This window comes from Musca autumnalis, unplaced genomic scaffold (genome assembly GCF_047663935.1).
Source record: "Musca autumnalis isolate F117 unplaced genomic scaffold, ASM4766393v1 scaffold_3, whole genome shotgun sequence".
Lineage (NCBI taxonomy): Eukaryota > Metazoa > Arthropoda > Insecta > Diptera > Muscidae > Musca > Musca autumnalis.
In genome coordinates, this window is record NW_027411866.1 from 64,216,606 (window position 1) to 64,237,010 (window position 20,405).

At 40.0% G+C, this 20,405-nt stretch overlaps 1 protein-coding gene across 2 annotated transcripts; it reads right to left on the bottom strand.

Annotated features, from left to right (window-relative positions):
• Positions 1 to 6,895: 6,895 nt before the first annotated feature.
• LOC141397989 (uncharacterized) lies at positions 6,896 to 13,321 on the bottom strand. 2 transcript variants are annotated; one of them, XR_012411582.1, is made up of 3 exons: positions 10,779 to 13,321; positions 10,508 to 10,716; positions 6,896 to 7,408 (listed from the first exon to the last, which is right to left on the bottom strand). XR_012411582.1 is itself a non-coding variant. In XM_073975066.1 (2 exons), the coding sequence occupies exons 1-2, from the start codon at positions 10,692 to 10,694 to the stop codon at positions 6,939 to 6,941; spliced, it is 657 nt and encodes a 218-aa protein (XP_073831167.1). In that variant the 5' UTR covers positions 10,695 to 10,710; the 3' UTR covers positions 6,896 to 6,938. The 2 variants fall into 2 exon arrangements, 1 of the variants encoding a protein (XP_073831167.1); XM_073975066.1 differs by lacking the exon at positions 10,779 to 13,321 and having other exon boundaries at positions 10,508 to 10,710.
• Positions 13,322 to 20,405: the final 7,084 nt, after the last annotated feature.

A 20,405-nucleotide genomic window follows, 5' to 3' on the forward strand; every position in this document is an offset into this window, starting at 1 on the left:
CTGCATCTAGCTTTCATGGATTGTGTGTCAAAGTTTTTTAACAAACGACGTAAGAAACCAGACTGTAGATATTATCGGTCATGAGTCATTTGCTCTCATAGGAACATGTAATGGATTTGACAAAGCTTACCCTTGTATTTCTTGAGACTTGGATGCTTATAGGTCTAACTTTAAAACTGAATTCGATAGCATCATCTAAATTACATGGATAGCGTGTCAAAGTTTTCTTAACAAACGACGTAAGAAATGGGACTGTAGATATTATGGGTCATGAGTCATTTGCTCTCATATGGACATGTAATAGATTTGACAAAGCTTTCTTGTATTTCTTGAGACTTGGATGCTTCTGCATCTAACTTTCAAAGTAAATTCGATATCATCATCTTAATTGCGTAGAGTGCGTGTCAGAATGCGAAATAAAAACTAAAAACTACAAAATAAAAATAGGTAAAAAACTTTTTAGGTTAAACGGCATCTAACTTTCAAATTGAATGCGACATCATCATATAAATTGCATTGATAGTGTGTCAAAGTTTGCTTTACAAACGACGTAAGAAACGAGACTACAGATATTTTGGGTCATAAGTTATTTGCACTCATATGGACATGTGATGGATTTGACAAAGCTTAACCTTGTATTTCTTAACACTTGGATGCTTCTGCATCTAGCTTTCATGGATTGTGTGTCAAAGTTTTTTAACAAACGACGTAAGAAACCAGACTGTAGATATTATCGGTCATGAGTCATTTGCTCTCATATGAACATGTAATGGATTTGACAAAGCTTACCCTTGTATTTCTTGAGACTTGGATGCTTATAGGTCTAACTTTCAAACTGAATTCGATAGCATCATCTAAATTGCATGGATAGCGTGTCAAAGTTTTCTTAACAAACGACGTAAGAAATGGGACTGTAGATATTATGGGTCATGAGTCATTTGCTCTCATATGGACATGTTATAGATTTGACAAAGCTTTCTTGTATTTCTTGAGACTTGGATGCTTCTGCATCTAACTTTCAAAGTAAATTCGATATCATCATCTTAATTGCGTAGAGTGCGTGTCAAAGTTTGCTTTACAAATGACGTACGAAACGAGACTATAGATACTATTGGTCATGAGTTATTTACTTTCATATGGACATGTAGTGGATTTGACAAAGCTTTCTTGTATTTCTTGAGACTTGGATGCTTCTGCATCTAACTTTCAAAGTAAATTCGATATCATCATCTTAATTGCGTAGAGTGCGTGTCAAAGTTTGCTTTACAAATGACGTACGAAACGAGACTATAGATACTATTGGTCATGAGTCATTTGCTCTCATATGAACATGTAATGGATTTGACAAAGCTTACCCTTGTATTTCTTGAGACTTGGATGCTTATAGGTCTAACTTTCAAACTGAATTCGATAGCATCATCTAAATTGCATGGATTGTGTGTCAAAGTTTTTTAACAAACGACGTAAGAAACCAGACTGTAGATATTATCGGTCATGAGTCATTTGCTCTCATATGAACATGTAATGGATTTGACAAAGCTTACCCTTGTATTTCTTGAGACTTGGATGCTTATAGGTCTAACTTTCAAACTGAATTCGATAGCATCATCTAAATTGCATGGATAGCGTGTCAAAGTTTTCTTAACAAACGACGTAAAAAATGGGACTGTAGATATTATGGGTCATGAGTCATTTGATCTCATATGGACATGTAATGGACTTGACAAAGCTGACCTTTGTAATTCTTGAGACGTGGATGCTTCTGCGTCTAACATTCAAACGGAATTCGATATCATCATCTACATTGCATGGACTGTGTGTCAAAGTTTGCTTTACAAACGACGTAAGAAACGAGACTGTAGATATTATGGGTCATGAGTTATTTGCTCTCATATGGACATGTAATAGATTTGACAAAGCTTTCTTGTATTTCTTGAGACTTGGATGCTTCTGCATCTAACTTTCAAAGTAAATTCGATATCATCATCTTAATTGCGTAGAGTGCGTGTCAAAGTTTTCTTTACAAATGACGTACGAAACGAGACTATAGATACTATTGGTCATGAGCAATGAACGGAAACAAACAAAACGATTCCCGTACCAATCACACAAAGCCACAAACTTTTCAGCTTCTCTGAATCGTTTCATTCTCACAACCAAAACAAAAACTTTTCAATCTAAAAAGATGGAAACAGTACGATTGCTGAAATGTAACTTCGGCTATGCTTTGCCGAGTTGTTTCATTCACCACCGAAACAAGAAGTATTTTTGGGAAACGTTTCCCGTGCGTATTGTCAATGACACACTCAGACACACACACATGTGATTGCTTAACAACCCTATAAGTTAGCATCAGCATACCACAGTGAATTTTATCAACCACCAATCAGCATACCACAGTGAATTTTATCAACCACCAAAGGTTTTTGATTTATTCACATGTGTTTAGTACTATTCCGTTTTCTATCTGCTCTTGTGGAATTGAGTGCTTTTCGCTTTTCGTTTTGTTTGCACTCACGAATGTAAACAAAACAAAACAGCGAGCTCGGCCAACGTGGGTTATGCTTCGTTTTGTATTGTTCCTATGGAAAATACGAAACGAAACGATTGGAAATGTTATTTAAAGTATTTTTACGTACTCTGGTCATGAGTTATTTGCTTTCATATGGACATGTAGTGGATTTGACAAAGCTTACCGTTGTAATTCTTGAGACGTGGATGCTTCTGCGTCTAACTTTCAAACGGAATTCGATGTCATCATCTACATTGCATGGATTGTGTGCAATAGTTTGCTTTACAAACGACGTAATAAATGAGACTGTAAATATTATGGGTCATGAGTTAATTGCTCTCATATGGACATGTAATGGATTGCTGAAATGTAACTTCGGCTATGCTTTGCCGAGTTGTTTCATTCACCACCGAAACAAGAAGTATTTTTGGGAAACGTTTCCCGTGCGTATTGTCAATGACACACTCAGACACACACACATGTGATTGCTTAACAACCCTATAAGTTAGCATCAGCATACCACAGTGAATTTTATCAACCACCAATCAGCATACCACAGTGAATTTTATCAACCACCAAAGGTTTTTGATTTATTCACATGTGTTTAGTACTATTCCGTTTTCTATCTGCTCTTGTGGCATTGAGTGCTTTTCGCTTTTCGTTTTGTTTGCACTCACGAATGTAAACAAAACAAAACAGCGAGCTCGGCCAACGTGGGTTATGTTTCGTTTTGTACCTATGGAAAATACGAAACGAAACGATTGGAAATGTTATTTAAAGTATTTTTACGTACTCTGGACATGAGTTATTTGCTTTCATATGGACATGTAGTGGATTTGACAAAGCTTACCGTTGTAATTCTTGAGACGTGGATGCTTCTGCGTCTAACTTTCAAACGGAATTCGATATCATCATCTACATTGCATGGATTGTGTGCCATAGTTTGCTTTACAAACGACGTAATAAATGAGACTGTAAATATTATGGGTCATGAGTTAATTGCTCTCATATGGACATGTAATGGATTTGACAAAGCTTACTCTTGCATTTCTTGAGACTTGGATGCTTCTGCATCTAACTTTCAAATTAAATTCGACATCATCATATAAATTGCATGGATAGTGTGCCATAGTTTGCTTTACAAATGTCGTAAGAAACGAGACTATAGATACTATTGGTCATGAGTTATTTGCTTTCTAATGGACATGTAGTGGATTTGACAAAGCTTACCCTTGTATTTCTTGAGACTTGGTTGCTTCTGCCAATAACTTTCAAACAGAATTCCATATCATTATCTAAATTGCATGGATTTTGTGTCAAAGTTTATTTACCAAACGCCGTAAGAAACGAGACTGTAGATATTATGGGTCATGAGTCATTTGCTCTCATATGGACATGTAATGGACTTGACAAAGCTGACCTTTGTATTTCTAGAGTTTTGGATGCTCCTGCATCTAACTTTCAAATTGAATGCGACATCATCATATAAATTGCATTGATAGTGTGTCAAAGTTTGATTTACAAACGACGTAAGAAACGAGACTACAGATATTTTGGGTCATAAGTTATTTGCACTCATATGGACATGTGATGGATTTGACAAAGCTTAACCTTGTATTTCTTAACACTTGGATGCTTCTGCATCTAGCTTTCATGGATTGTGTGTCAAAGTTTTTTAACAAACGACGTAAGAAACCAGACTGTAGATATTATCGGTCATGAGTCATTTGCTCTCATAGGAACATGTAATGGATTTGACAAAGCTTACCCTTGTATTTCTTGAGACTTGGATGCTTATAGGTCTAACTTTAAAACTGAATTCGATAGCATCATCTAAATTACATGGATAGCGTGTCAAAGTTTTCTTAACAAACGACGTAAGAAATGGGACTGTAGATATTATGGGTCATGAGTCATTTGCTCTCATATGGACATGTAATAGATTTGACAAAGCTTTCTTGTATTTCTTGAGACTTGGATGCTTCTGCATCTAACTTTCAAAGTAAATTCGATATCATCATCTTAATTGCGTAGAGTGCGTGTCAGAATGCGAAATAAAAACTAAAAACTACAAAATAAAAATAGGTAAAAAACTTTTTAGGTTAAACGGCATCTAACTTTCAAATTGAATGCGACATCATCATATAAATTGCATTGATAGTGTGTCAAAGTTTGCTTTACAAACGACGTAAGAAACGAGACTACAGATATTTTGGGTCATAAGTTATTTGCACTCATATGGACATGTGATGGATTTGACAAAGCTTAACCTTGTATTTCTTAACACTTGGATGCTTCTGCATCTAGCTTTCATGGATTGTGTGTCAAAGTTTTTTAACAAACGACGTAAGAAACCAGACTGTAGATATTATCGGTCATGAGTCATTTGCTCTCATATGAACATGTAATGGATTTGACAAAGCTTACCCTTGTATTTCTTGAGACTTGGATGCTTATAGGTCTAACTTTCAAACTGAATTCGATAGCATCATCTAAATTGCATGGATAGCGTGTCAAAGTTTTCTTAACAAACGACGTAAGAAATGGGACTGTAGATATTATGGGTCATGAGTCATTTGCTCTCATATGGACATGTTATAGATTTGACAAAGCTTTCTTGTATTTCTTGAGACTTGGATGCTTCTGCATCTAACTTTCAAAGTAAATTCGATATCATCATCTTAATTGCGTAGAGTGCGTGTCAAAGTTTGCTTTACAAATGACGTACGAAACGAGACTATAGATACTATTGGTCATGAGTTATTTACTTTCATATGGACATGTAGTGGATTTGACAAAGCTTACCGTTGTAATTCTTGAGACGTTGATGCTTCTGCGTCTAACTTTCAAACGGAATTCGATATTGTGTGCCATAGTTTGCTTTACAAACGACGTAATAAATGAGACTGTAAATATTATGGGTCATGAGTTATTTGGTCTCATATGGACATGTAATGGATTTGACAAAGCTTACTCTTGCATTTCTTGAGACTTGGATGCTTCTGCATCTAACTTTCAAATTGAATTCGACATCATCATATAAATTGCATGGATAGTGTGCTATAGTTTGCTTTACAAACGACGTAATAAATGAGACTGTAAATATTATGGGTCATGAGTTATTTGCTCTCATATGGACATGTAATGGATTTGACAAAGCTTACTCTTGAATTTGTTGAGACTTGGATGCTTCTGCATCTAACTTTCAAACTGAATTCGATATCATCATATGAATTGCATGGATTGTGTGTCAAAGTTTTCTATACAAACGACGTAAGAAACGAGACTGTAGATATTATGGGTCATGAGTTATTTGCTCTCATATGGACATGTAATGGTTTTGACAAAGCTTACCGTTGTAATTCTTGAGACGTGGATTCTTCTGCGTCTAACATTCAAACGGAATTCGATATCATCATCTACATTGCATGGATTGTGTGTCAGAGTTTGCTTTACAAACGACGTAAGAAACGATACTGTAGATATTATGGGTCATGAGTTATTTGCTCTCATATGGACATGTAATAGATTTAACAAAGCTTTCTTGTATTTCTTGAGATTTGGATGCTTCTGCATCTAACTTTCAAAGTAAATTCGATATTCTTCTGCGTGTAACTTTCAAACGGAATTCGATATCATCATCTACATTGCATGGATTGTGTGCCATAGTTTGTTTTACAAGCGACGTAATAAATGAGACTGTAAATGTTATGGGTCATGAGTTATTTGCTCTCATATGGACATGTAATGGATTTGACAAAGCTTACTCTTGCATTTCTTGAGACTTGGATGCTTCTGCATCTAACTTTCAAGCTGAGTTCGATATCATCATATAAATTGCGTGGATTTTGTGTCAAAGTTATTTAACAATCGCCGTAAGAAACGAGACTGTAGATATTATGGGCCATGAGTCATTTGGTCTCATATGGACATGTAATGGACTTAACAAAGCTGACCTTTGTATTTCTTGAGTTTTGGATGCTCCTGCATCTAACTTTCAAATTGAATTCGACATCATCATATAAATTACATTGATAGTGTGTCAAAGTTTGCTTTAAAAACGACGTAAGAAACGAGACTAAGGATATTATGGGTCATAAGTTATTTGCACTCATATGGACATGTGATGGATTTGACAAAGCTTAACCTTGTATTTCTAAACACTAGGATGCTTCTGCATCTAGCTTTCCTGGATTGTGTGTCAAAGTTTTTTAACAAACGACGTAGGAAACCAGACTGTAGATATTATGGGTCATGAGTCATTTGCTCTCATATGAACATGTAATGTATTTGACAAAGCATACCTTTTTATTTCTTGAGACTTGGATGCTTATAAGTCTAATTTTCAAACTGAATTCGATATCATCATCTATATTGCACGGATGGTTTGGTTTAGGACGCGCAGCTACCGTTGTTGGCAGCTACTTCACTCGGAGACCTTGAGGTCCATTGTGATCATCCTTAAAGAAACTGTTTGTTGTGGTTGGGTTATGTGTGGTGATGATAGATGCTGGATTGTTGCGGATTTGTTGTAAAGTTGAGTATGTAGGTGATGCTGTGATGATGGATGTGAGTTTATAGGTTGTTGCTGAGGTTGTGATGGCGGATGTAAGTTTATGATTGTAGAGTTGTTTTGATGGGTTGGATGTAATGATGGTGGATGCTGATTTATAAGATGGGTGTTGAAAGTGGTGACTGCTTTATTCTGAAGTAATATGAAGTGATTGGTCTGTTCCAGTTTGTTGATGTAAAGTGGTTTGATGTGATGGGTGCGATGAGTAATGTATATGGATGCGCGGCTGCTGTGATTGTGACAAATATGATGATGTAGTGGGTGTGATGTGGGTGTGTTGCCGCTGAGGTTGTTGTTCAGTGTTGAGCCGATTTTAAGTCCCCCTGTGTGAAGGAGAAAGAAAAACAAAGATTAATTAGTTTTGTTTGCCAGCCATGTGAGGTTTTTGGCAAATTGGTACAAGTAGATGGGGTCTATGTCGGAGAAGAAAGTCAGAGTATTTATCTCATATCTACCGAAGAAGCGATGTCTCCTCGTGAGTAACGAGGGGCACCTACATAGTAGATGTTCGACCGTCTCTGTTTTTTCTGGATCTTGACATAGCCTACAGTAGTCTACACTACTGTTGTCCCATCTAGAAGTTAGGGACCTGACCATGTTGTGACCGATAATGAGACCTACAGTGATCTTTATCCCTAACTTATTTAGTGAGAAAAGAGAGTTGGTTCTACGCTGAGAATAGCTGGGCCAGATTGCCTTGGATACCTTACAGCCAGTTTCCATTTGCCATCTTTGCCCCGCTTTCTCGAGGAAGTAACCTCGAAGTTTCCGGATGTAATAGCACTTTGGTGGTCTGATAGATAACTCGACTGGTAAGTCAGTCGACTGAGAGCCACCCCGTGCTAGTTCATCCGCCTCTTCGTTTCCCTTTATATCACTGTGTCCTGGAACCCAGCAAAGATCAACGAAGTCACGTACTTCAAGCAGAGCGTTTTTGCAATCGAGGATAGCTCTTGAGTTTATGGTCCATGACTTCAGAGCCTTAAGGGCCGCTTGACTATCGACAAAAATAGTCACCGGTCCTTTCAGGACATTCCCAAGTTCTTTGATCATCTCCGCTGCTTTCCTAATTGCAAAGATCTCTGCCTGAAAAACGCTGCAGTTATCGTTGAGTTTGAAGGATTGCTTAATTTGTGGGTTTTCGCAGAAGACCCCGGCACCTGTGCCATTCTCCATCTTTGAACCGTCTGTGTAGATGGCCAGACCGCCAAGAGGAGGGCTACCACTAGACCAGGCATCTCTGCTTGGGATTATTACCAAATTAAGTTGAAATTGAGTGCAGTGGGTATATAATCACTGATGTGATCGGGTCCACTGGACTCAAGTAAATCGGTGAAGGGGAAGAGGACCTTTGCATGTCCAAATCGTGAACACTGCCACATACCTGCCTCTCTGAGCCTGAAAGCCGTTCTCGCCGCCTGAAAGTTGATAGTGATGTCCAGAGGTTGGAGATCCAGTATCACATTCAGAGCGGCTTGAGGTGTGCTTCTAATAGCACCAGAGATTAGCAGAGATGCGGCTCTTTGAACACTAGATAATTTGGACAGAAGTGCACTGTTCCCGAGTGCATGCCACCAGACAAGCCCTCCATAGGTAAGAACTGGGAGAACCACGGTATCATACAACCAATGTATGATCTTTGGTTTGAGACCCCAGCTGTTACCAATGGAGTTCTTACAGGAATAGAGTGCCATAAAACCTCTCTTAACGCTCTCCTCAGCATTCCTTTTCCAATTTAAGCGTTGGTCCAGGATAACACCGAGGTATTTGGCTTCCGATGAGAGTTTTAGGGCAACACCATCCAGCTCTGGTAACGGGAACACGGGAATTTTGCGCTTCTTCGTGTAGAGTACGAGCTCGGTCTTCGTTGGATTCACACCAAGTCCATTGGTGCGAGCCCAGCGAGACAGCTGCACTAAAGCACGTCGCATAAGGTCTGATATAGGCGACAAGAATTTGCCGCTTATGAGGATAACAACATCGTCAGCATAGGCTACCACCTTTGTCCTTAGTTGGTTGAAATTCACAAGAATTTCGTTTATTACAAGGAGCCAGATAAAACTCCTCCTTGAAGCGTACCCCTGCAAACCTTCTTCATTACAGAACTCTCTCCTAGATGGGAGTTGATGATTCTGCTCTTCAGCATTTCATCAACCCACCTAACAAGGATAGAGGAAACTCCTGCGTTAGTGAGCGAATTATGAATTGATTCCAGCTTCACATTGTTGAAGGCTCCCTCTATATCGAGGAAGGCTGCATGTGTGAAGCACGAACCCTCCATATTCCTCTCAATATATCCAACCACCTCATGTAAGGCGGTGTCCACCGACTTGCCTTTAATGTAGGCGTGCTGCGAGTTGCTTATAGTATGGGAATCTAGATGAGACCGTATGTCGTGGTCGAGTAGTCTCTCTAGAGTTTTGAGGAGGAAGGAAGAAAGACTAATAGGTCTGTAGTCTTTAGGTAGTGTGTGACTAGGCTTCCCAGCTTTGGGAATGTAAGTTACCGTTACCTCCTTCCATGAGTTAGGTATGTACGACAGACGCAGGCAGGCCCTGTAAATTTCTTTATGGTTGCCAGTACCGAGTCAGCTGCATTCTGCAGCATGGCCGGGATGATGCCATCCGGTCCAGGAGACTTATAGGGTTGGAAGCTGTCTATCGCCCATTTTATTCTTGGGATGCTAGTTAAGCTGTCAATCAGTTGCTCGTCCTGTGCCGTACAGCCCTGATTGTGACTCGGTCGTTGTGAGTCATTCTCTAGGTCTGTACAGCCTGGAAAATGCACTTCAGACAGCAGCATCTTATGAAACCTGGCAGCTTCGTTTACTCCTTCTACAGACTCGGCGAAGCAAGCCCAAGATCTCTGTTTAGCCTTTTTAATTTAACTCTTGTACTTATTGAAATTAACCCTGTAGGTATCCCAATCTGTACTGAGAGAAGATTTGTTGGCTTTGTTGTATGATTTCCTGGCAGCCTTGCGAAGACTGGCCAGGTCTTTATTCCACCATACCGGCTGAGATTTCTTCCCAGGGTATGTTATTGGGCAGGAATCCTCGTAACACCTCAGGAGGGACTTACTTAGATCGTTTACAGCAACCTCGACTTCCTTTGATGTAGACAACCTTTGAGGATTGCTTAACACCGAAGTCGTTTGTAAGCTGTAGTTGTTCCAGTCTGTCCTCCTGGGATTCCTGTATGGTTTTTGTTTCTCCGAACTTATGGGGACTTTGAAGAGTATCATCTTGTGATCTGAAAAAGAGCACTTTTCAGATACCTTCCAGTCCATAGCTTCGGAGTCCTCTAAATTGGTTAGGGTGATATCAATTACTTCGCCTCTAACTCTATTTTGGAAAGTGGGTGTGGTACCCCTATTACAAATTCTTAAATTGTTTTGCAAAATGAATTTGAAAATTGACTCACCTCTAGTGTTGGTATCGCTGCTTCCCCAATGGAAGTGATGAGCATTTGCATCGCATCCCAGAATGATGTGGCCTGTGCTCCCCATTTCGTCCATTAGATTATTTACGATACCGCCGGGTGGGTCGGGGTCTTCATAGGGCATGTAGACAGAGGCCATTATAAAGGGTTTTCCATGCCCTCTGTCCATCCTTATGGTGGTGATGTCTCCTCTGCTGAAATTTGAGAGAAGCATTAGTTTCAGGTTCTTTTTTGCGACTACACATGTTCTCACCTTGTCTCCGTTCGAGGCAGCGAGGACAGTATAGTTGTTATTACTTAGTCCAGCAACCTTATTATTGTATAAATAAGGCTCCTGGACTAGAGCAATATCAATCTTGGAAGTCGAGAGAGTAAGTAGGAGTTCGGTAGCAGCAGCCTTACAAGTATGCAGATTAATCTGCTCCGCACTGAGCTGCTGTCGCCTACCTCCTACTGTTGCTTTGTTGGGATCTTGAAGCATAACCTTCCCAATCCAAAGTTCAGCAACCCCTCTCGACTGCGTAAGTAGGCTTCCCCGCTAACATCCGTTGCAAAACGAATGACAAGACCGCCGTTCTTCGGATAGGAGCTGAGAATTCTCCAGTTTTCCATCCGAAGACCGACGTTCTGCCTCTCGACTAACTTCAGTATTTTGTCCAGCTCCATAGATGGAGGGGGGACCCATACTGAAGTCACCATCCCACACGGAATCTCAGCAATGCTGACAGCAGCCAAATCACTCCCCTCCCAAAGAGGGTCAAGGTTGTTAACCGTAGATTTAAGGAAATCTGCAGATTCCTAATTCTCGCAGTTAACAACCATGACCCCCCTAAAAGGGGGCAGACTGACCGAGTCTCACCTTACTGCGATCCACCTCGTCTGAGATGAGGACGTCTCTAAGATGACCCTCGATTTGCAACCAATGACTTGTGCTGATCCTTCCATTGGGGTCAGCCTTGTCAATGATGGCCACTCTCTGGTCATCCGGAACTGTCCGTCGCAACGCACTGTCACCCTGCTTGGATGTGCAGGGTTTCTCTTGAGACCTGCTGGCTGGTTCACAAGGTTTTTGTGAAGGGACAACGATTTTGGAAGTATTGCTCTTCCCTGTGTTGTCCTTCACACTCTCCTTGATCACCTTCGGCTCGCAAGGTTTTTGCGTGGTGGCGGTCGCTGCGGAGTGTGAAGCCCCACAGTTACTGGCACCTGCACTGACCTTGATTACCGGTGCAGCAGAGGTCTGCGAGATGATTGGTCGTGTCAGCGATGACTTCTTCGCAGCCGGTGGTTGCTCCTCAGAGGACCTCATCCTCTTCACCACTACGGGTTCGGTGGAGTTTGTCCTCGAGGAACCACTGGTTATTGAAGGAGTCTTCACTGGCACTGACTTCTCATCCCGTTTTTCGAGCTTCCCCCTGCCCATCAGCCGACCCACCTCCACCACCTTGTTTACGGGCTTAGAAGAAGGGGCAGCAGAGGGGTTTGGGGAGGCAGCGGTTTTTTTGCGCCTGGTTTTTGACCTTATTGGCTTCTTCACAGTCTGTATAGACTGTGATTTTGCCAGGTCTCCGGCGGGTATAGTAGTAGGAGGGTGGTCTGTCGTTACGTCCGTACGGGTTACGGCAGAATACCCTCCCTCACTCGACGTGGGAATTTTATTGATTAGGAAATCCTTATTCGTTAAGTGAGGATATTTTCTCTCAAATCTCCTCACAAACTTTAGGTTTTTCTTAATCAATTTAAATTCCCTTTCGGTGATGGTCTTGGGGTCCTTATCGACAAATCGCCCACAATACGATATTGCAAACCGATAGTCTTTCCTATCCATAGCCTCTTTGCTAGCTCGTTTTGAGGTTGAGGGTTTTTGCGACTCATCCATGACCTCCATGGCTACGTCGCACTCTCCGACAACTTCATCAACGGCAGTTTGTCTAAGAAGCTGTGAGGGTTTTTCTCCTGAACAAATTGGAGGAACGATTTTGTCGGACAAAGGTGACGACTCAGCTTGACCTGTGGAGGGAATAATGGTGGTTTCCATTATTTCTTCCTCGTTGGTTAAGGTTGAGTCATTCACCTCGTCGACCTGTTCGTCATCCAAATTTGTTGATGTGTGAAAGCTCTCATCTATCTTGGATAGGAGGACCCTGCTCTGTCTATTTAGACTGTCGTTTATGACGTCCAGCGTAGGGCTGTCGACCTTACCCCTGGTTGGGGTACCACACGAAGTGGAGGGGGAAATTAAGTGAGAATTGTCCGTGTCCATATTCCTAATCGTCAACGAGAGAGAGGTACTTGCGCTTGTGGAAGTGAAGACTGAGGGTGCCAAGGCATCCACACCAACATCAGTCGGGGGTTTTTGTTTTTTTGAAGATTTTTGTTTTTTGGGGTTTTTTTTAAAAGTTCTATTATCCATACGTTATTAGTTTAAGGGAAGGATGGGAGGTCAACCGTGGCATTGCCTCCTTACCACGGTAAGGGCATTGGCAGAAGAACAAGTTCGTTACTCGTTGATTCGCCCAGGTGTCAACGAGGCTCCGTTCGAATACAGTTTTAGGTACCCCACTGCAAACCTTAAAACACCGATAGGCACGAGTATTACGCATAACACCCCGGTGTTGGGGGATCTCTGATGGGTAGGAGATCGCTACCTGGATAACCTTTGGTCAGCCGCACTTTCTCGCACTCAAAAAGTCAAGTAAAAACAGAGCTTTATTAGTCCGTTTAAGATGCCATATCGAGTACCGAGAAATTGCGACCTAAGCCCCTGTATCGCGTCAAGATTGTTACCCCTGACAGGGGATATTGCACGGATAGTGTATCAAAGTTTGCTGTACAAACGATGTAATAAATGAGACTGTAGATATTATGGGTCATGAGTTATTTGCTCACATATGGAAATGTAATGGATTTGCCAAAGCGTAAACTTGTATTTCTTGATTGTGTGTCAAAGTTCTCAAAGTTCTCTTAACAAACCGAGAATGTAGATATTATGGGTCATAAGTTATTTGCTCTCGTATGGACATGCAATGGATTTGACAAAGCTTACCCTTGTATTTCATGGGACTTGGATGCTTCTGCATCTAACTTTCAAACTGATTTCGATATCAACATCTAATTGCATGGATTGTGTGTCAAAGTTTTCTTAACAAACGACGTAAGAAACGAGACTGTAGATATAATGGGTCATGAGTTTTTTGCTCTCATATGGACATCTAAGGAATTTGATAAAGCTTACCCTTGTATTTCTTGAGACGTGGATGCTTCTGCATCTAACCTTCAAACTGAATTCGATATAATCTTATGAATTGCATGGATTGTGTGTCAAAGTTGTTTTTAACAAACGATGCAAGAACCGAGATTGCAGATTTTTTTTTGTTTGTTTTGGTATTATTGGTCATGAGTTATTTGCTCTCATATGGACATGTAATGGATTTTATAAAGCTTACCCTTCTATTTCTTGAGACGTGGATGCTTCTGCATCTTACCTTCAAACTGAATTCGATATCATCATATAAATTGCATGGATTGTGTGTCAAAGTTTGCTTTACGAACGACGTAAGAAACGAGACTGTAGATATTATGGGTCATGAGTTATTTGCTCTCATGTGGATATGTAATGGTTTTGACAAAGCTTACCGTTGTAATTCTTGAGACGTGTATGCTTCTGCATCTAACATTGAAACTGAATGCGGTATCATCATATAAATTGCATGGATTGTGTGTCAAAGTTTGTTTTACAAACGACGTAAGAAACGAGAGTTATTTGCTCTCATATGGACATGTAATAGATTTGACAAAGCTTTCTTGTATTTCTTGAGACTTGGATGCTTCTGCATCTAACTCGATATCACCATCTTAATTGCGTAGAGTGCGTGTCAAAGTTTGCTTTACAAATGTCGTAAGAAACGAGACTATAGATACTATTGCTCATGAGTTATTTGCTTTCATATGGACATGTAGTGGATTTGACAAAGCTTACCCTTGTATTTCTTGAGACTTGGTTGCTTCTGCCAATAACTTTCAAACAGAATTCCATATCATTATGTGAATTGCATGGATTTTGTGTCAAAGTATATTTAACAAACGCCGTAAGAAACGAGACTGTAGATATTATGGGTCATGAGTCATTTGCTCTCATATGGACATGTAATGGACTTGACAAAGCTGACCTTTGTATTTCTTCAGTTTTGGATGCTCCTGCATCTAACTTTCAAATTAAATGCGACATCATCATATAAATTGCATTGATAGTGTGTCAAAGTTTGCTTTACAAACGACGTAAGAAACGAGACTACAGATATTTTGGGTCATAAGTTATTTGTACTCACATGGACATGTGATGGATTTGACAAAGCTTAACCTTGTATTTCTTAACACTTGGATGCTTCTGCATCTAGCTTTCATGGATTGTGTGTCAAAGTTTTTTAACAAACGACGTAAGAAACCAGACTGTAGATATTATCGGTCATGAGTCATTTGCTCTCATATGAACATGTAATGGATTTGACAAAGCTTACCCTTGTATTTCTTGAGACTTGGATGCTTATAGGTCTAACTTTCAAACTGAATTCGATAGCATCATCTGAATTGCATGGATAGCGTGTCAAAGTTTTCTTAACAAACGACGTAAAAAATGGGACTGTAGATATTATGGGTCATGAGTCATTTGCTCTCATATTGACATGTAATGGACTTGACAAAGCTGACCTTTGTAATTCTTGAGACGTGGATGCTTCTGCGTCTAACATTCAAACGGAATTCGATATCATCATCTACATTGCATGGATTATGTGTCAAAGTTTGCTTTACAAACGACGTAAGAAACGAGACTGTAGATATTATGGGTCATGAGTTATTTGCTCTCATATGGACATGTAATAGATTTGACAAAGCTTTCTTGTATTTCTTGAGACTTGGATGCTTCTGCATCTAACTTTCAAAGTAAATTCGATATCATCATCTTAATTGCGTAGAGTGCGTGTCAAAGTTTTCTTTACAAATGACGTACGAAACGAGACTATAGATACTATTGGTCATGAGTAATGAACGGAAACAAACAAAACGATTCCCGTACCAATCACACAAAGCCACAAACTTTTCAGCTTCTCTTAATCGTTTCATTCTCACAACCAAAACAAAAACACAAACTTTTCAATCTAAAAAGATGGAAACAGTACGATTGCTGAAATGTAACTTCGGCTATGCTTTGCCGAGTTGTTTCATTCACCACCGAAACAAGAAGTATTTTTGGGAAACGTTTCCCGTGCGTATTGTCAATGACACACTCAGACACACACACATGTGATTGCTTAACAACCCTATAAGTTAGCATCAGCATACCACAGTGAATTTTATCAACCACCAATCAGCATACCACAGTGAATTTTATCAACCACCAAACGTTTTTGATTTATTCACATGTGTTTAGTACTATTCCGTTTTCTATCTGCTCTTGTGGAATTGAGTGCTTTTCGCTTTTCGTTTTGTTTGCACTCACGAATGTAAACAAAACTAAACAGCGAGCTCGGCCAACGTGGGTTATGTTTCGTTTTGTATTGTTCCTATGGAAAATGCGAAACGAAACGATTGGAAATGTTATTTAAAGTATTTTTACGTACTCTGGTCATGAGTTATTTGCTTTCATATGGACATGTAGTGGATTTGACAAAGCTTACCGTTGTAATTCTTGAGACGTGGATGCTTCTGCGTCTAACTTTCAAACGGAATTCGATATCATCATCTACATTTCATGGATTGTTTCCCATAGTTTGCTTTACAAACGACGTAATAAATGAGACTGTAAATATTATGGGTCATGAGTTAATTGCTCTCATATGGACATGTAATGGATTGCTGAAATGTAACATCGGCTATGCTTTGCCGAGTTGTTTCATTCACCACCGAAACAAGAAGTATTTTTGGGAAACGTTTCTCGTGCGTATTGTCAATGACACACTCAGACACACACACACATGTGATTGCTTAACAACCCTATAAGTTAGCATCAGCATACCACAGTGAATTTTATCAACCACCAATCAGCATACCACAGTGAATTTTATCAACCACCAAACGTTTTTGATTTATTCACATGTGTTTAGTACTATTCCGTTTTCTATCTGCTCTTGTGGAATTGAGTGCTTTTCGCTTTTCGTTTTGTTTGCACTCACGAATGTAAACAAAACTAAACAGCGAGCTCGGCCAACGTGGGTTATGTTTCGTTTTGTATTGTTCCTATGGAATATACGAAACGATTGGAAATGTTATTTAAAGTATTTTTACGTACTCTGGTCATGAGTTATTTGCTTTCATATGGACATGTAGGGGATTTGACAAAGCTTACCGTTGTAATTCTTGAGACGTGGATGCTTCTGCCTCTAACTTTCAAACGGAATTCGATATCATTATCTACATTGCATGGATTGTGTGCCATAGTTTGCTTTACAAACGACGTAATAAATGAGACTGTAAATATTATGGGTCATGAGTTAATTGCTCTCATATGGACATGTAATGGATTTGACAAAGCTTACTCTTGCATTTCTTGAGACTTGGATGCTTCTGCATCTAACTTTCAAATTGAATTCGACATCATCATATAAATTGCATGGATAGTGTGCCATAGTTTGCTTTACAAACGACGTAACTTTCAAGCTGAATTCGATATCATCATATAAATTGCATGGATTGTGCGTCAAAATTTTCTTTACAAACGACGTAAGAAACGAGACTGTAGATATTGTTACGAATGTAACTGATAGGTTTAAGTTAGTTTAGTTTAATTTCCGTTAATTTAAAAATTTGAACTGTAACGTAAAGTTTTATTACGCAGTTACTTTATTTAAGCAACAACAACAACTACCATGTAGAAATCTCTTCATTATTCTAGTTATTTACCTCTTATTTATGTGCTTCTGTTTTGTTTTGCCACAATCATGTAATTATTGTTTAGTTTGTTACTTCGTTATTTCTTGCATCTGTTTGTTTTTGTAGTTACGTCATTACTGTGCTTGTCGTCCAATTGTATTCCCCCCCATGTATGTATGTGAGTATAGTTGTTCCCTTAGTGCGAATGTGCGTCTGTGTGTTCGTTGCACAGATTCGAGATGTTGCCAGATTTTGTGGATACTTCTAGAACAGGGAGACTTTGGGGTATAAATACAGGGGAAATGCCAATGACGTTTTAGTTGTGAATTTTATACCGAAGTGTAAACATCGACTAGTAAAGAAGTAAAGTAAAGCTGTGTACTTAGCTATAACAGTCAGCTCCGAATAAGTGTAATAAAGTAAATAAAGCATTGTAGAAACGTAATCTAAAACGAACCCTGTTTTATTTGGTACAAATCGTATCGGGGAATAAAACAACGTCTACACGGAGATTAGTTAAATCTAATTCCGTAACAATTGGTGTCAGAAGTGAGATTACGATCATCCTACAATGAAGTTTAAGGATCTACGAGTGGAAGACTTGAAGAAGGAGCTAAGTAAGTTGGAGTTGTGTTCTACTGGCAACAAGGCCGAACTACAAAAACGCTTGTTGGAAGAGTTCGAGCGCCGTGGAGTGAACATCGATGAATATGAGTTCGACGGTAAGGAGGAAGTCGAGTTATCGGCAAAGGGCGAATCCAGCGTTGAGGAAGTTTCGTCGGTAGCTGCCAGGGGTGACGATGTGAAATCAATGCTGGCTATGATGATGCTGGAAATGAATAAGAAAAATTAAGAAACTTTCAGACTTATGGCGGAAATGAAATCTGACAACTGTAAGATGTAAGAAGAGATGTCTAGAAAGAATGAAGAAAATTCCAGTAAAATGATGGAGAAATTAGATGCTAAAATGGAAGAAATTCCAGAAAGAGTGAAGTATATTCCAAAAAATTAGAGGAAAACTTAGAAGAGAACTCTAGAAAAATCGCTAAGGGCATGAAAGAGAAATTAGAGGTAAATTCTAGAACAATTAACGAGAAACTCGAGAACATCACGATGGTGATTGAAAAGAGAGTAGAAAACGTGGAGGTACAAATTAAAGAGTTGGATAAAAAGATTTTGTCTGTTGACGAGAAATTTCTGGCTCAAGATGAGAAGATTCTGGGCATAGAAAAGAAAATGTCGGAACTGGAAATTAAAGGCGGTCCAGTGAGAGCTATCCATAACGCGTTAAAAATTAAGCCTCCAGTGTTCGACGGCTCTACCTCTTTCAATGTGTTCAAATTACAGTTCGAGACAGTGGCTGCTAGAGATTCTTGGAACGACAACGAAAAGGCGGTATCACTCCTTATGGCATTGAAGGGTGATGCTGCTGACGTATTACAGTGTATTCCCGCCGCTTCTAGAAACAGTTATGGGGATATAATGGCTGCTCTCGAACGTAAGTACGGTGGCGAACATAAGCAAAACATCTACTTAATGGAATTAAGGGGAAGAATACAGAAGCCAAATGAGACCTTACAGGACTTCGCAACGGAGGTAGAACGTTTGGTGCTAATGACGTATCCAGGAGAAAACCATCCATTGTTGGACCGTATGAAAATCGAAACATTTGTGAATGGTATACGTGACGCCGAGATCAAACGTGCAACATATGCGGCATCAAAATCGTCATTTGCTGAAACCGTGTCGTACGCCCTTACACAAGAGACGGCAAGAATAATCACCAATCCCCAGACTCACAAGGTCCGCAAACTGGATGCCGAGTTCGATGAACCCAAATATCGTGTTAACGAGATCGAGGCAGGAATGAAGCGGGTATTACAAGGAAGGTATACGGCAGCACCAACTAAGGCCAAGGGTAGGTGTCACAATTGCGACAAAATGGGTCATTTTGCGCGTGAATGTAGAGCGAAGCGCAAGCGATCGAGGTCATCGTCACCATCCCCGTCAAAAGAAAGTAAAAGAGTGGCTCAACGTTCTGCAAATGAGTCACCGTAAAACTAAATCGAGCCAGTCCAGCGGGGCGTGAACTGGCTCCCATCGACGACGGCCCCACAATCTCCATAGCGATAGTACAACAGAAAAACCACAACCTTACAACAACTGGTTATATCAATGGCGACAAGCGAATTCTGACCTTGGATACAGGCGCATCAAAGTCCATCATCAGATCAGATCTGGCCAGGGGGAAGATAACGCCACTAAATGGAGTCAGACTGCGCACAGCAACAGGGGAGCCTGCGGCAGTACATGGAAAGATAACCGTGAGACTAACTATTGTCAATAAATCGGTCGATTACGAGTTTATAGTTGCTGATATCGTAGACGAAGTTATAATAGGTGCAGATTTTATGATTGCCTTTGGTCTTAATCTGGATATGAAAGAACGTGTGATGACATGGTCCAATGTGGAAATTCCATTAAATATGGGTTACGAGGAAAACACACCTATTAGACGTCTGACTATGGAACATTCAGAGATTATACCTCCTTGTGCCGAAACATTGATATGGGTACCAATGGATGGAGATTGTGGAGTCGGGAAATTGTGGGTGGTGGAACCAGCAGAGAACAAAAATAGTAACATCTTAATAGCGAATGCCCTGGTGAAAAGCAACGACGATGGATTGATTCCAGTTAGAGTTTTGAACCTGTCAGATAAGCAAGAACAAATTTGCCAATTTTCCGACTTTGGACAATGTACACCAGCCGAAGCTGTAATCAATTTGGAAAATAACACCGAAAAATCAGTAGCCACAGAAAAGAAGCACCTCGATGGTTACATCAAAGAGTGGACACACAACTTATCACCTTCCGAGAAGAACAAGGCCAAGCAGTTATTATGGAAACATGCCTCTACCTTTGCGTCCACAAAAGGGCATCAAGGAAGAACATCGGTGGTGAAACATGAAATAAACACAGCAGACGCAAGACCAATAAAACAGGCCCCAAG